This window comes from Halyomorpha halys, unplaced genomic scaffold (assembly GCF_000696795.3).
Source record: "Halyomorpha halys isolate HHAL.00 unplaced genomic scaffold, Hhal_1.1 Scaffold8.1, whole genome shotgun sequence".
NCBI lineage: Eukaryota > Metazoa > Arthropoda > Insecta > Hemiptera > Pentatomidae > Halyomorpha > Halyomorpha halys.
Window position 1 is genome coordinate 1,339,139 of NW_027111933.1, and position 15,312 is coordinate 1,354,450.

Consider the following 15,312-nt stretch of genomic DNA (forward strand, 5'->3'; position numbering starts at 1 on the left):
AAGCACCAATACTATTCATGTACTTCAATTTCAATACTTAAATTTAAGATTAAAATTATATAAAATAATTATTCCAGTATGTATACAATCAAGATGGACAAAACTACTGGTTTCAAATAGAAATAGCAAAAAGTACTTTAATTATTATTTTAAAATACAGTATGTAAATTACTAATATTTTCAGTTTTTAAAATACAGTGTATTTTAGTTATTAAGTTTTTTCTATACAATATTTGTCTAAACAAAAATATTAGAAGTAATTTTTATTTAAAATTTAAAAATAAAGTACAAATATGAAATACAGTTCAAGTATTTGTACTTTTGTAATTTATTTTTTGTATTTAAAAAATAATATAAACATATTGTTTATATTAAATATATAAAATAATATACTTTTTTATTGTTTTGTAGTTCCAAAAGAAAATATAGTTAGAAACAATGTATTTCATATTTTAATTCTTAAAATATGTAGACAAAAAAATGTAATTTAGTTTTTTGTATTTCAAAATAATCCATACCTAGGTCTGGTTTTAAGTTGCTACTCAAAATTTCAAATAACAGTCACCAAATTAGTGAAACTTATAAAGACTTCAAAGTTAGTTTTACTTGTAAAAAAAACAAAAAAAACTGCTATTTGTCATTTCTCGTTATAAATTTAAATATTGAGTTTTTCATATCAATTCATGACAATATATACGAAATCAAACATTAATTAGAAAGTTAGCATTAAAAATAATATATTAATAACTAATATGAGTTAATTAACCAAGAGCAGTTTATGACTAACTTGGGTAACTTATCCGCTAATATTATGTTTAAAATAAAAACCATAAAATTTAACCTACGTAAAAATCATCTGGAAAAGAACGAAATAGCAATTTTACAAAAAAAGTAATTTTTCTAACAATTATTTTTGAGGTGAAACTGTATTATATTGCAGCAAAAATAAAAGTTATAGAACGCAAAAAAAATAGTTATGCGTATTTATTTTTAGAATAAAAGGATTTTCTACGCATGAGTCTTAATTATTTTAAAACAATTTATTAATTAAAACTAATTAATTAATTAATATATATAACAATATTAATTGATTACCAGCATTGGAAGAGGCAATTGTATCATGCCCTATCCAGTCAGCTAGTTCAATAGGTCCCATCGGATGCTTGAGTCCTAATTTCATAGCGAGGTCGATGTCCTTTAGTTCGGCGTCTCCTTTAGGAATAAATAAAAATCAATAAGTATATATTATAAATATAAATAATTTTTTTAGTGAATAAATAAATTTCACAACGAAAATATGAAAAAACTTTATAAGAAAAAAAAACTTATAAGGTAGGCAAAACGGATTATAAGGTAGGCAGACTTGTCTAAATATACACCTATAACTTAGCAGTTGTATTTTATTTAAATACTCGCTTTTATTTAAACATCAATTAAAATAATATATATTTATAAAAACAGTATATGTACTTCCTTAACTATTCGTCAACCACAAACTTCATCATTCTCTGTTTTAACAATTCATTTACATTTTTAGAGTGCTACTAATGGGTAGTTTCTCTACACGCCTGTGCCACTCCATAATAACATACATCAAATTTACTAAATGAATAATTATGTACAGTTGTAAATTCCAATAACGATAAAAAAATAAAAAAAATACATTTAAGAATATAAAATATAAAAACATAAATTATTTTTTCTATAAGATTTAAATAAGATGTATATATCTTAAGAAAACGATTGGAAGACTATGCGTCTCTAGACAAAAGGCAAACAACTCACTAGTCGAAATATTGCAAATGTTAAACATCAGGAGAGGACATTGCGAATATCACATGTTCCTATACAAAATAAAACAATCTCAGAGTATAATGGATATTCTGGAGTTAGGAGCTATCTCTTTTTTGCTGTTGATATGAGATGTGCTGCATTTTGTCTTGGTACATGCAATATTTGTGATCTGTCCTGATGATGCCTGGATTGTAGAATTCCGACTGATGGGTTGCTTGCTGGAAGTTTTAGCTTTTGTGATTAGACAATATTTTGTCTCTATTACGGAGTTTTTGCTTATTTTGTTAATGATATATATTATTTCGTAATAGTTCAAATTTTTCTTATAAGGTACTTAATTTTATTTTTTACATTTGTATGATATATATGATTTCCAGTAATAATTTGCATTACAAATTGTAGTTAAATATTATAAGATACATAACTTAATTTATAATATCTATAATCATATGATCTATAAATCATATGATACTATCTAATGCTATTGACCTGAATAATAAATTAAAATTAAATCAGTCTATCTATAACTAAAAATATTTGCATAAAATATGATTTATATAATTTTTACAAGAACATAATACAATATTTAAATATTTTGGAAATTTGATTGGACCCTGTAGTTAAAACAAAAATGAACGATTCATGACAGTTTATAATTAGTTCCCTTTTAACTACGGCGAGAAGTTAAAAAAGCACCAAAAATGAACAGGTCATCCAAATACTTAAAATGAAACTCCAAAAGTATTATTAATGCTGAAAATATTTTTTTTTTTATTTATCTACCTTAGGCTGTTGCGAAAGAACAAAATTGTACAATGTAAAAACAGATATAATTAACTGGACTCTAATTTGTATATTAATTCAATAAAGAAAAACAACCATAGTACCTTATCTTGTGATAATTACATTTTTAGGGAACATCATTTATTGCAGATTTTAAGGAAGCCTATAAGATATAATTTAATTGTTTCTGTTAATTATTGATACTTTCTAATCTACCCAATCTAATAAGTATTGGGGCTAATTTTATTGTGTCAAACGAAAAGAAATATTTTTCCGCGTTGAATATAAAACATTCATTCATATTCGATGACATTCTTAATGAGATAATTAAAAAATTTTGTTCACATTTTTTTTTCTTTATTAAATTTTAATTTTAATTGAATCTGATAATCGGTATATAGGGATCAGAACATTTCTAGGTCGCATCTTGACCTTTCGTCTATTTCTTGCTTCTGTAGGAATAGTGAAAATACTACATAAGTCGGGTTGTATACAAAATAATTTTACAATGTATTAAGTTGGTTGAGCTGGTTTGGTGGAAAATATATTTCAGTTAAAAATAAGTCATAGTAAAAACAATTCTATATTTAAAGAATTAGTAAAGGAGTGACTGAAATTATAGGATTTTAAACATGATTTTTAGCTTTATAATTATTGATTTCGATTTGTCTACTTCTTAAGGCACATATGTTAAAAACGTGACGCAGGCTGCAGTATTTAATTTGGAGGACAGCGCGTTGCTGACATCTGGACAGAGGGTTTCCAACCTTTTTTTTTTTTAGCAGCCCCTCTTCCCATCAAAGAAAAGGGTAAATTTTTAAAATTACGTCAATTTATTTATTTTTCATAGTTAAAATTTCATTCTTTTTAAAGCTTCTATTAAAATCTCAATTAAATTAGACCTTCATGTCTTCATAACTAAACTAAACCCAGATAACTGAAATAGCAAAACAACTAAGCGCGAATGTGATTGTTGATAAGACTGCATCACGGATAATGTAACAACGATTAATCGATTTATATAGAAATCACCTCTATATTTTTATTAAAGTATTATAGTTTAAAATAAATTTAGATGCTATTGAACTTAACGTATCATCTGATTAACAAATAAAAGTGTTAGTGGCACATTATCAGTTTGCCAAAAAAAATATTCCCATAGTCAAGCTGTCTCGAAGAAATATTTCTTAAGTCATCTTCATACCATGACCGAACAATAAAATAAACTTTAATAGTTTATTTAATTATAAAATAGAATATGCCAAAAGTACAGCTTAAATATTTTCAATTTTCTCATATCATTGGAGAGTTCTTTTGAAGTAAGACAATTGAATCTAAGATAAACAACTAAAACCCATCAGTGGACTGGGAACAGTATGCCTTATCTTAACAGGGAATATTTTTCAGAAGAGAAAGTTTCCCAATGACTCGAAATTCTTTATCTTTCCCTTAAAGCTTCGGCAAAATCTTAAAAACCAACATGAAATGATAATAGAAATTCTTTGGAGATAAAATCATCAAGGGTATTCAATCATACAATTTTGCTGTTCATTTCCAAAACCTCACTATCTGGGCAGAGACTTACTAACACGAGAATTTTCGGAACTGTATTTTGTTTACTATCTTCTTTATTTTAGATGAAAATAAATGTTCATTTAATGAGACATAACCTCGGGTTGATTTTTTTATTTATCTTCTATTCAATAATAATAATAATACTTTATTTATTCTGGGACGAGTCAAAGATACTTAAACAAAAATACAAAGAAGTATAAATAGTCATTATAAAAAATAATTATAAGTTACTTTCTCACTTTAATCAGTTGAACAATAAAAAAAAAGAAAACGATGTAAAAATAATTCAGAATGATATAATAGTTTATATGCATATTTACAATTAAATCGATTCACAATTTTATGGAGTCTGAATGGATAAGAAATGATTGGACAGGCGGGATTTAAAGGTAGGGAGGGTATTGGAGCGACGGATGTTGGAAGGGATGGAGTTCCATAAGGATGAGGATCGGATAATGAACGATCTATCGAAGGGAGCGGTTCGGTGGGCCCTTGTGTATTAATCTGAAGACAGGGAACGGGTATTGTGGGAACGAATAGAGGATTTAAATTTAAGCTCGGAGATGTATGAAGGACTGACTTGGAAGATGAAGGATGACAGGAAATACTTACGACGGTAGGAAGAATAAAGCCACTTCAACTCTGCATAAAAACGGGAAACAGAGGCGTCCCTTGGGATCCCGAAGATGAATCGTACACAGCAATGTATCAAACGTTTTAAATTCACCTCCAGATCCCCAGAGAGCCCCCCCTCATATGCAGCAATAGTCCAAGTGGGGAAATAAAATAGTGCCGTGACTCAAATAAAATCAATAATATGATTTTAATATTTTTAAAAAATCAACACGTCATTATAGAAATCTCTTTTTAACAAGCTATTTCGAGGATACCTATATATTTTTTTTTGAGTTACTGAGAACCTGAAAAAAAAAAACCTTTCTCTATTAATATCGTAGAAAAACACCAGTAGATGCGCCCATCTCAGAAAAGTAATTTTTTTTTAAATTTTCTTTCTAGTAAACATAAATACAACAGGTGCCTTGATTATTATATCCTTAATTGATAAATAAATTTTATTTCATATTTCAGGTTATTTTAACTATAAAGTTTTGATTAGGTGTTTGGAGTTGACCTTTCTTTAACAAATTCCTAGTTCCATCACTGGTAATAAGTATCCTGTAATTATAAACGAAAGTGTTAGTATAAACTAACATTACTCAAAACTGTATGAGTCATGCATCCATATATTATGCTCAACATACGTCATTACTGGTTTGTTGAATTACTAAACGGTAATGGTACATTTACATAAATCCATAATTTACAGAATCCGTAAAAAAGTACAAAATCCGTTATTTGGCATTAATTCAGAAGTAGAAAAACAAAAATTGTAAAAATCTAGGAATCCCCAGTATTTATGATTTACTGAGTTTCAAATCTCTGGAATGTTAGAAATTTAACATGTTATTCTATGAATAGCTAGATCCATTTTCAGAAATCGTCCCTTCTCGACCAACAGTGGTTTCAGGTACAGACTGAGCTCTTCAAAAGAAGATAGAAAGAGTGCACATGCCTTAAAATCCAAAATTCAGACAATCAAGGGTTCAAACACTGAGGGTAGAAAAAACTTTATTTGTTACTTCTGCACTCATCCACTCAACCACGAAATTATCACTATGACGGATCAGAAAAAAAGGGAAGTTCTATCACTAAGATTTTATTTCCCTCTCATTTTTATTTGGAAAATGGATGAAAAGTGGTTTAATTATTGTAGTAATGCTTTAAAAAACACTAGAAAAAGTAATGGGATGAAGAAAAAAAATAAGTTGAGATTGCAAAAATGCTTTTCTCAAAATCAACTCATTACCAATAGAAGTCGTGTTATGTGATTGAATGACTATTTTACTTACGCTCTTCTTTTTTTTTTAGAATTAATTTAGTTTCATTTTTTTGTTATTTGGGTTTTTTTGTATGTATATTTGTATGAAATAGTGATGGGTATTTGTTCTTTTTGTATGTTAAGATAGAGGTAAAACCATTCTTCTTCGGTGCTCTTCCCTGTAAAACACTTAATCTGAACCACTACAACCCATAAAGGATCAAAGGTGACAGTACTTTATAAGGAAGTACTGTTACTAAACCAACGCTTGTGCAAGGAGGTGATTTGGCCAGAATTACACTTGCCCACAAGATTTTTATCCAATTAAGAGGGTGCCCACTTTGTAAGGCTGAGTGGACCCTAGAGGATCCCTGAATCCACAGGGCTGACTCAACGGCTACAGGTAACATATAATAATTATCTACCACAGCCGGATTCATACCCAGTTAATTGGAGTTATTAGTCCATTACCTGACCAATGAGAAAAGTAATTGTTTAATTATTTTTATAAAAGCTAAAATTAGATTTAGGACTTATATTATTTTATAATGGGATTAATAAAAAAAAGTTTATAGTCTGTCAGATTAAGTTAATTCTTTTTATCATGAACCTTTAGAGTTTTGTTGTATTTAAATTTCATCCCTATGAGTATTTTAATTTTATATATTCCATTATGCACTGAATTTTCTAAAAATGTCACATGTGTATCATGTTGCTTAAAATGTCCGTGACTAAAGTTACACCTAACAGACCGTATAAATTGGTATTGTTTGAAGACTTGCTTCATTCTTCGGAGGCATTATCGTTACCTCGAAATCCCATTGCCATTCTACACAATTAAACATACTATTGAGATAGTATTTTTTGAATTACCTCTTTCGTACATCTTTATGGCCTCGGACAAGAATGGGAAGAGAAGTCTGTTGACGATGAAACCTGGGGTATCCTTGCAACTGATAGGTTTTCGATCGATGGACTTAACCCATTCCATCAGAGTGTTGTACGTAGCATCCGAAACTGTGTCTGTCCTCACCAACTGTGAAATAAATATTTTATGTTTATTGCTTACATGAAGGAAGATCAGTTGCGGGTGGATCATTTATATACAAAACAAAACAATGAATCAGATTCAAATTAAACTTGATTATATAAACAACTTTAATCAAGCCAATAGCTAAGCTGATTATTGCCCACAACTTTTAAAATATTTCAGGATAATCTAAAAAGGGTTCTTCTTTATTGGTTTCCCTCATTATTTTTAGAGATAAGTATAGAACGAATAATTGCGCTCATTGAATCTTACCTTTTTTTTTTACCGATGAATCGAGGTGTAACATCTTGTCCCTTCGGAGGTGTTGTTGTGATCTTGTGATCAGTGAAGATTTCAACTCAACAATGCTTAGTAATTAGTGCATGTTTCCAGAAAGAAATCATACATCAAACAAGTTTACTATTTTATTTTCTTGGGTCCCAAAAATTTAGGGGGGGACCGCTGCTTTATTTTATAATTTAAAGTTATTTATTGTAAATTATAAATTAAAGTTATTTTTTAATTTCTCTTAACCTATATATGAGCCTTTCTGTTGACAGAATGACTATCTTCATAAAATTATTCTTAGCATTTTTAATATTAATTCTATAACAATTCATTTGAAATTGTGAATCTTTCAACAGAAAAGCTCATTTAAAAAATTAGTAAATAGTATTAGTAGTATTAATAGTATTAGTAAGTAGTATTGCCACAGTGGATACTAAAGAATTCTGTTTTCAAATGAACGAGGATTAATTTAAGTAGAATGGTAACTGAAAGGAATATGATTTTTAATTTAATTTTAGTGCATCAATCGATTTTCAATTGTTTAATTAACCGACATATATCTAAGAATAAAAGTAAAAACAAATGTACTTGTTTATAAATATTTATCTTTATCTGATTAAAAAATCCATATCCTTTATAGATGTAACTTTATAGCTGTAAAATAGAATACATCATCTTTTTTTGTAATACACTCACAGGACTCTTTGAGGCTCTTCGTATTAAGGTATAAAAATATTTCTACCAATTGAAAAAATAAGCAACAAGCTTTATGAAAGTACTCACAAAAACCCGATTAAGCTTTAGATAATTACGTATTATATAGGACTACGTGAATTGGGATCGATTAATCCCACTTAGTTATAAATCTATAATTTGCCTTGTACTATGTAAACCTCGAAGGGGAACGTCTGTTGGAGGTCTGCCAAGACGTCAGTTTAACAGTCCATTTTACTGCAGGATGTTTATGAGAACCCGGATGCTAGCTGGGGTTTTTTCGAAAACCCAAGCAGAACATCAGGAGAGCTGGACATAATTTTGTACAAAACGTAGGTTGTAGAATCGTACATTATCAAATATGCTTTCCGTTCAAATCTGTGTGTTTTAAAATTATTTCTATTTCTTAAAAAAAAAATTAATTAAACTGTTATCATATTTACCTCCACCAATTGCATAACTGGAACCGGGTTGAAGAAGTGTACGCCGGTGAAGCGGTCTTTTCTCTCAACTGCTGCACTGATGTCTCTTACCGGAATCGAGGATGTGTTCGTTCCAAAAATTGTTCGTTCAGGAGCCACCTAAGTTATTGTATAATATTAATATAAACGGATTATTCAAGTTGACACAGATGATGTTCTATGACAAAAAAAGAAGATAAATAGTTATATAAGCTCCTTCACTAAAAATTGCCAATCCGAATTAAGCAAAATACACTTTTATTTTTAAACAAGAGCGGCTGAAGTTAAAGAAACGAAAATATGGTAAAAAGGAAATTATTTTAATCTATGCAAGTATTTTTAGTTCCATTATCAGGATTAAATAATTTTACCTAATTTATGAGCGACTCAAATACTATAAATACGTACGGCTCATTTTCACAGAAAGCGACAATTTTGAATCTGAAATTTCAAAAAATTAAAAATACTCAGCTAAACAATTTTTTAAAAATATAAAATGGGAACTTTCAATATTAAATTAAAAGTAAAAATTGTCTTAGTAAAATAATAAAACATTAAATAAAATCTTAAGTAAATTATCCAAGCATGTCTCACATCAATGAAAACAGAAATTATACTATTTTACGTAAATCCAAACAACAGTTAACTATTTTGCGATATAGCACTCCGGTCGATAATGGACCAATTGATCTGGTTTGTAAATAAATAAAATAAATCAAACTTTATAAAATTAGGTGCGCCATTTGGTCTCAAGATTGAGGGATGAAAATTAATTTTTTTTAAAACGTTTTTATTACTTAACATGAAAAACGTATGAAATAAAATGTCTAGATGTATTTTAGCCTTTTTTTTCTTTTCTGAAAAACGGACTAAACACACAGATTATTTTTTATCTGTCATTTTGTTTAAGTGGCGTTGGACATATTACTGTTGCTTGAAAACTTCTCCTGGTAACAATAAACTCTCTAAATCCTCGGAATGCCAGATGTTATAACTCCTCAATCCACTCATGTCTATAGTTTAAATGTGTTATTTTATTTATTATTTACATTACTTGTATACATTTGTTGAGATCTCACTCCTTTTTATTTATTGTATTATTTAAAACATTGGTTCTCAATTCAAAGAAGTCACTAAGCAAGAAATCGAAGTGTAGCCCACTCTTGGCTTGGTGAAGAGGGGCACCACTTCGGAAAATATTTGAAAATTATGTTGCTTAAGAAAAAATTGTGAGTTTTTTTTTTGCTAGAATAGTTCCAACAATCAATAATCACAAAATTTTTATAGCCGAACCCTCCCGCGTACCACTGATTTAGAATGGTAAATTATATGGATATGGCTTTTCTCAACTTGGATTACGTTCTGATGGAAGTGTTTTATTTTTTCTTCTGTGACTAGTTCCTCATCAGAATGGAAAAATTTTCAATCGGAGGTGCTTAAAGTAATTTTATTATTTACGTGTATTAACGCAATGCCATTTTTGAAGAAATGAAGTCTTCAACATCTCTTTTATTGTCACTTGATTTATTGCTAACCTACAGTGTTGTAACACACGTTTCTTAAGGTACAAGAAGTTCGTTCTTTCTGTTCCTTTGACCTCGCTTGAAATGTAGTGAAATTCTTGACTGAAAAAATTATTTGCACAACTGTTGTTCTCAAAAGCTCATTTTTAAACAGAAAAAATATTAATTCGGCATTTGATCTCTTTAACATTTCTTGTTACAGGTTTCATCTGCAGTCGGATGATATCAAGAAGCTCTACAAATATTTTTAAGCTTAGGATTAATCACTAAATATTTTACTATCTGGTTCAGAGATTATAAAGATAATAATTAACCAAATTCCATAACATTGTTTTATAAAATTAATTGTTTAATGCTTTTTATTCTTTTTAAATATCTATACTTACTAAAATTTAAAATATTAATTGTTTAAGTATAAACGTGAAACATACTTTGTCTATAGATGCGAACACTTCCCTTTTAAGCTTGGGGTCTTCAGCGATCGCTTCCAAGACAAGATCTGATTGGCTGGCCACTCCTAATAAATCGGTCGTGAATTCAATCTGTCGTAACGAGTTCTCTACAAACTTATCTGCTTCTTCCGTTTTTTCCTAGAAACAAATTTCAAAATAATTGATTATAAATCATTAAAACAAGGATTTCCTCCTCCGTATTTGAATCAGAAAAAATTTTCTTTCAAGGATATTGTCCCTTAATAATATTTTTGCTCAAGACCATCTAAATAAGAATAAAATGAGAAAAAAATGTATACTTTTAAAACCAACGAATAGAAAAAATAATAATATAAGAAAAATAATTTATCTTTCTAGTCCAAAATACTTAAAAAAATATTCGATGGAATTTGAGAACGTGTATAAATTATTTATCAACTGATGTGTGATTCACTTGGATTAATTTAATGTTTATTCTATCATATATTCTGAATTAGGTAGCATTACTTCCTTCTATAAAAACAAAAAGGAAAAAAAAACATTTCTGAATATCAAATTCAACATAGAAAATATTTTGTCTGGTCAAATTCATATAATTTGTTCTCCGTAATTTTCAGCTTTTATTTCTTGGTAGTGAAGATTAATACAGTAATTAGGAAGTTATTTCAAGAAAGTTTGACGCCTTATTTAGTGATAATTTTATTACTAAAATTTGTTAATTAATTAAAACTGATTACTGTTTTTGGTAGGTTGATATACGGCTCTTCCTAAGTAAAAAATGATTGGATTGAGAAATGGAATAAACATTGTTTCAAAGAACTTATTTTTTTTTAACAAGTGAAGGAAAGAAAAAATCTCTTCATTAATAAACTTTGTGAGAAAACATTTAGATTTTTTAACCATTGCGTTTCCTCTTTTTGTATTCAATCACAGACTTTTTAGATATATAATATGTATTTATATACATACATAAGAACCTATCTGGACTTAAACTGTGGAGGACAGCTAAGAACAGAAAGTCCTTCGAATTAAAGTCAATCCTCCTTATAGTGCAAGAGCCGGGAAGAAAAAAAGGCAGTTATCTCACCCCAATTTTTGATTACTTTAATGAAAACTATGTATAATTACTAGTCAAAATTGATGAGTCTGCCAAGTATAGGTAGGGGGAATAAAAAATGGCGGCTGTTTCAAAACCTCAAAACAACATTAATTTTTCATTCGGAGCTGTTTTTATGTTTTTCACAAATGAATATATATTTGGCAAATGAAAATTTGTCCGAGCAACTATAAATCAATTTATTTTAGCAAATTTCATTAAACTATTACTCCTACGAAGATAAAATACTTTATAAAATAAAAAAGATAAAATACATCATAAAATACTTTATAGCTCATTAAACTAGCTTTAATTTTAATGCTAATAGACATCTGTACGTCAAATGGTTTTTGAAATATAGATTTCTCAAAATAAATTAGCTAACTACTAATCTTTCAGAAGATTTGTAAGAAATTTTGCTTTTTAAAAAGCTATATCTCGAGAACTATTGGACACAGATAACTCTATTAGAGCTCACATTTTAGCAAATGTGCTCTTCTTTAAATGACGTTCTCTTAGGTTTTCTTGTGTTGTTCCTACATTTTGAGATATAGAGTTCCGAATGAAAAATTAGTTTTTTTTATTGCTTTGAAACAGCCGCTATTTTTCATTCCCCCTACCTATGTATACTTGGCAGACTCATGAATTTCGACTAGTAATTATACATAGTTTTCATTAAAGTAGTCAAAAATTGTGGTGAGATAACTGCCTTTTTTCTTTTCTTGGGCTCTTGTACTATTACTGTGTAATTTTCCACTCAAAATCAAAACCTGTGTGGTTTGCGCTCTCAGTCACCCTCCACTGGCTTTTAAAGAGAAACACCGGTATATTTCGGACTCCTGGTTTTTCTTCACAAGTGGGAAGCCTCGGTTCGGGATTCCTCAGGCTGAAGGTAAGAAATGTATGTAGGACTGAATTTGTTGATGGTGTTATTTTACTTTAGGTTTAATTTAAAATTTTTTTTTTCTATCTCTTATTTTGTTATAATTTAATTTATTTCTCTGCAAATATGTTGTGAATGTGCACCCTGATCTCTATTACTATTGTCTGTAATAATTACGCAATAAAATAATATAAAAAAAATTATAGACATACTAATAGTTTATCAATAAATATTTGTACAGAAATTAACAGGATTCACAATAGTTGAAAACTTCGTTATGTTATTAGCCATCAGTTTTGATGACCTGAATACTGTTACATGTTCAGAGAAATTTCAAAACGTCCTTAAGCCTTTAAAATATCTTATTGTAATCTTTATTACCCACAGTTATCCTTGAAAGTGTGTGTCTTTAAGGATATATTTTTTTCTAATTTAGAAACTTCGTTTCATTATCTTTTAAACTATTTTAAAGAAAGAAAAATATACAGTATAGGTTACAGTATACCTGTAGGTATAATAATTAAAAAATTTTAACTCCTGAAGTTATCACTTTGTAATTTTAGGCAACATATCTAGATCACATTATAATATATAAACTAGATACAAAATTGAAATAAAACTGATTTATGGTTTTTTTTGAAAACTATGTACATATGTAAATAATTTTCAAAAAGTATACAAATAATTTTCATTCTTAGTACATTCTTCGACCTCAAAATATGGAATGACATATTGTTCAACTGTACTGGCAAACATTAAACTATATATGAAATGTTCGCCCGTCGGCTTTCATAAACTAATAAATTATGTTATGTCTCCTAAAAAAATTTATGTATTGGAACTACTTTATTTGACGTAATTTATCCTTAAGGCCAGTAAAACTATGATAAAACTTTGATAGCACTTTTTTTTTTTTAATCTTTATTGCATTGCCAATAATGAATCTGAGAGTCTGATCATGCTACCTGCAAAAATGGTGGCTGTTTCAAAACGATAAAAAAAAAAAATTCAGTCGGAGGTCCATATCTTAAATCAGCAACAACGCAAGAAACTCTAATAGAACATCATTTAATGTAGAGTAAATTTGCTAAAATATGAGCACTAAAAAACATTTTATGAGACATGTACTGAAAAATCAAAAACTATTACACGTACAGATGTTTTTAAAATGTTTATTTCTTGTTGTTCGGACAAAAATGAGGCTGACTTTTTGCCTTTATTTGCAATGCAATAAAGATTCAAGTAAGTGCTATCAAAGTTTTTTGTATAGGTTCTTGGACTAACAGTGAAGTTTTTATTTTCAGTTAAAACGGAGAGAAAACAACGTCTGAACAAAAAAACTGAAAATAAAAATTTATTAGAACAAAAAAAGGTTCCTGTTCTTACCTTGTACCTTGACTTGGCCACTTTTTTCAAGCTTTTTGTGATAGTTTCTTTAGATTTTTTTAGTGCTTCTTCACTGACATCGATAAGGGACACGTTTTGGCCTTTCTGGGCTATCACCTGAAAATAATTAATTATTATAATTGAATGTTGGTTGTATATATATTAATTGACAAATATATAATAGAAAAAAGATTTGAATTGAAAAAAAAAATAAACATAATATATAATATAAAAATATTGTGCGTTTTGCGCATCACACTACTTTCACTTACCAGGCTGCATTGAGTTAAATTTAATTAATTTAACTCTTTTTAAAACTGATAACTCACATTTTTCACTATCACAATATTTCCTCGCGCTAATTTTCCAAATAAACCTTTCAGTGGACGGATTGACAAACACCAGTTCTAACAGAGATAATATCATTTCTCGTTCTAAAATTGTGGCAGTTTTGTTTAGCATAAGTATGGACGAAATATAAGAATATAACAACTAACTAAAATTTACATCACATTTATTCAATAGATAAATTATTACTATTAAATTTTTATTGAAACAATATAGAAAATACTAAAAATAATTTTATGAAGTTCGTTTTCCTAACAACTGAAAGGCTTAAATAAACGTTAAATGACATAAATAAAGGTAATCATTTAATAAATGTGTCGACATGACATGGGGGTGTACCCAGGATCAAAATTAGGGGAGGAGCAAGCCATAGTCAATCAGGTTGGGACATTTTAAGAAAATTATTTATATTGTAGGAAGATAGTCCGGGTGGCGTTAAATAAAAGAATCAAAATAGTAAAATAAGACTATTTATTGCTAAACAACATTTCGCCCCACTTTGTAGGGCTTTGCAGTCGGATTGTAACGCAACCTAACGTTGGTTAACAAGCCCTTCGTAGGCTCCGGCGGCTAGCTACCCTCCAGACTTACATACCTCCTTCACCTCAGGCGGAATAGTACCCGGCAGGGCAAAGGCACCTCCCTGCATGACTGGCGGCTAGCTACCCTCCAGGTCTGCATACCTCCCTCGTTTTTATGGGAATAATACCCGGTAGGACGAGGTTACCATCCTCCAAGACATAATGGGTGTCACCCGTTAGTCTCATCCCATCTAGCCATCTTCCTTGTCAACTACCTTACCTTTATAAACTGAACACGCATTGTCGGGGCCTTCTGGACAAGCAGAATGATCAAGAAAATAACCACCTTGACATGTCAATAGTAACACTACTTCGGAAATTTTTTATCCCCGGCAAAATGTGTTTCTTCTTATCTCATTAAGTTGTTCATCAAATACTTTCACAGGTTATATTTATCTATTTTTCACTACAAAGAAAAAATTTTTTTAAATTTATTATATACACTTGAAAATTTTGGGAAGGAACCACCCATTGGTGGTACTTCAAACATTAATTTAAATTAGAAGGTCCCGTGGCCATCTTCTTTTCAGACGCCTCGGA

The 15,312-nt window shown here is 29.2% G+C and overlaps 1 protein-coding gene across 1 annotated transcript in view; it reads right to left on the reverse strand.

The window, feature by feature from the left end:
- The window catches only part of LOC106677832 (hydroxyacyl-coenzyme A dehydrogenase, mitochondrial), a 28,959-nt gene that overhangs the window by 1,398 nt on the left and 12,249 nt on the right, over positions 1-15,312 (reverse strand). The window contains exons 2-6 of the mRNA XM_014415975.2: positions 13,844-13,960; positions 10,479-10,637; positions 8,507-8,644; positions 6,905-7,067; positions 1,096-1,212 (exon numbers count right to left, since the gene is read on the reverse strand). Of these exons, the coding sequence (XP_014271461.1) occupies positions 1,096-1,212; positions 6,905-7,067; positions 8,507-8,644; positions 10,479-10,637; positions 13,844-13,960 (694 nt within the window). The remainder of the gene's footprint in view (positions 1-1,095; positions 1,213-6,904; positions 7,068-8,506; positions 8,645-10,478; positions 10,638-13,843; positions 13,961-15,312) is intronic.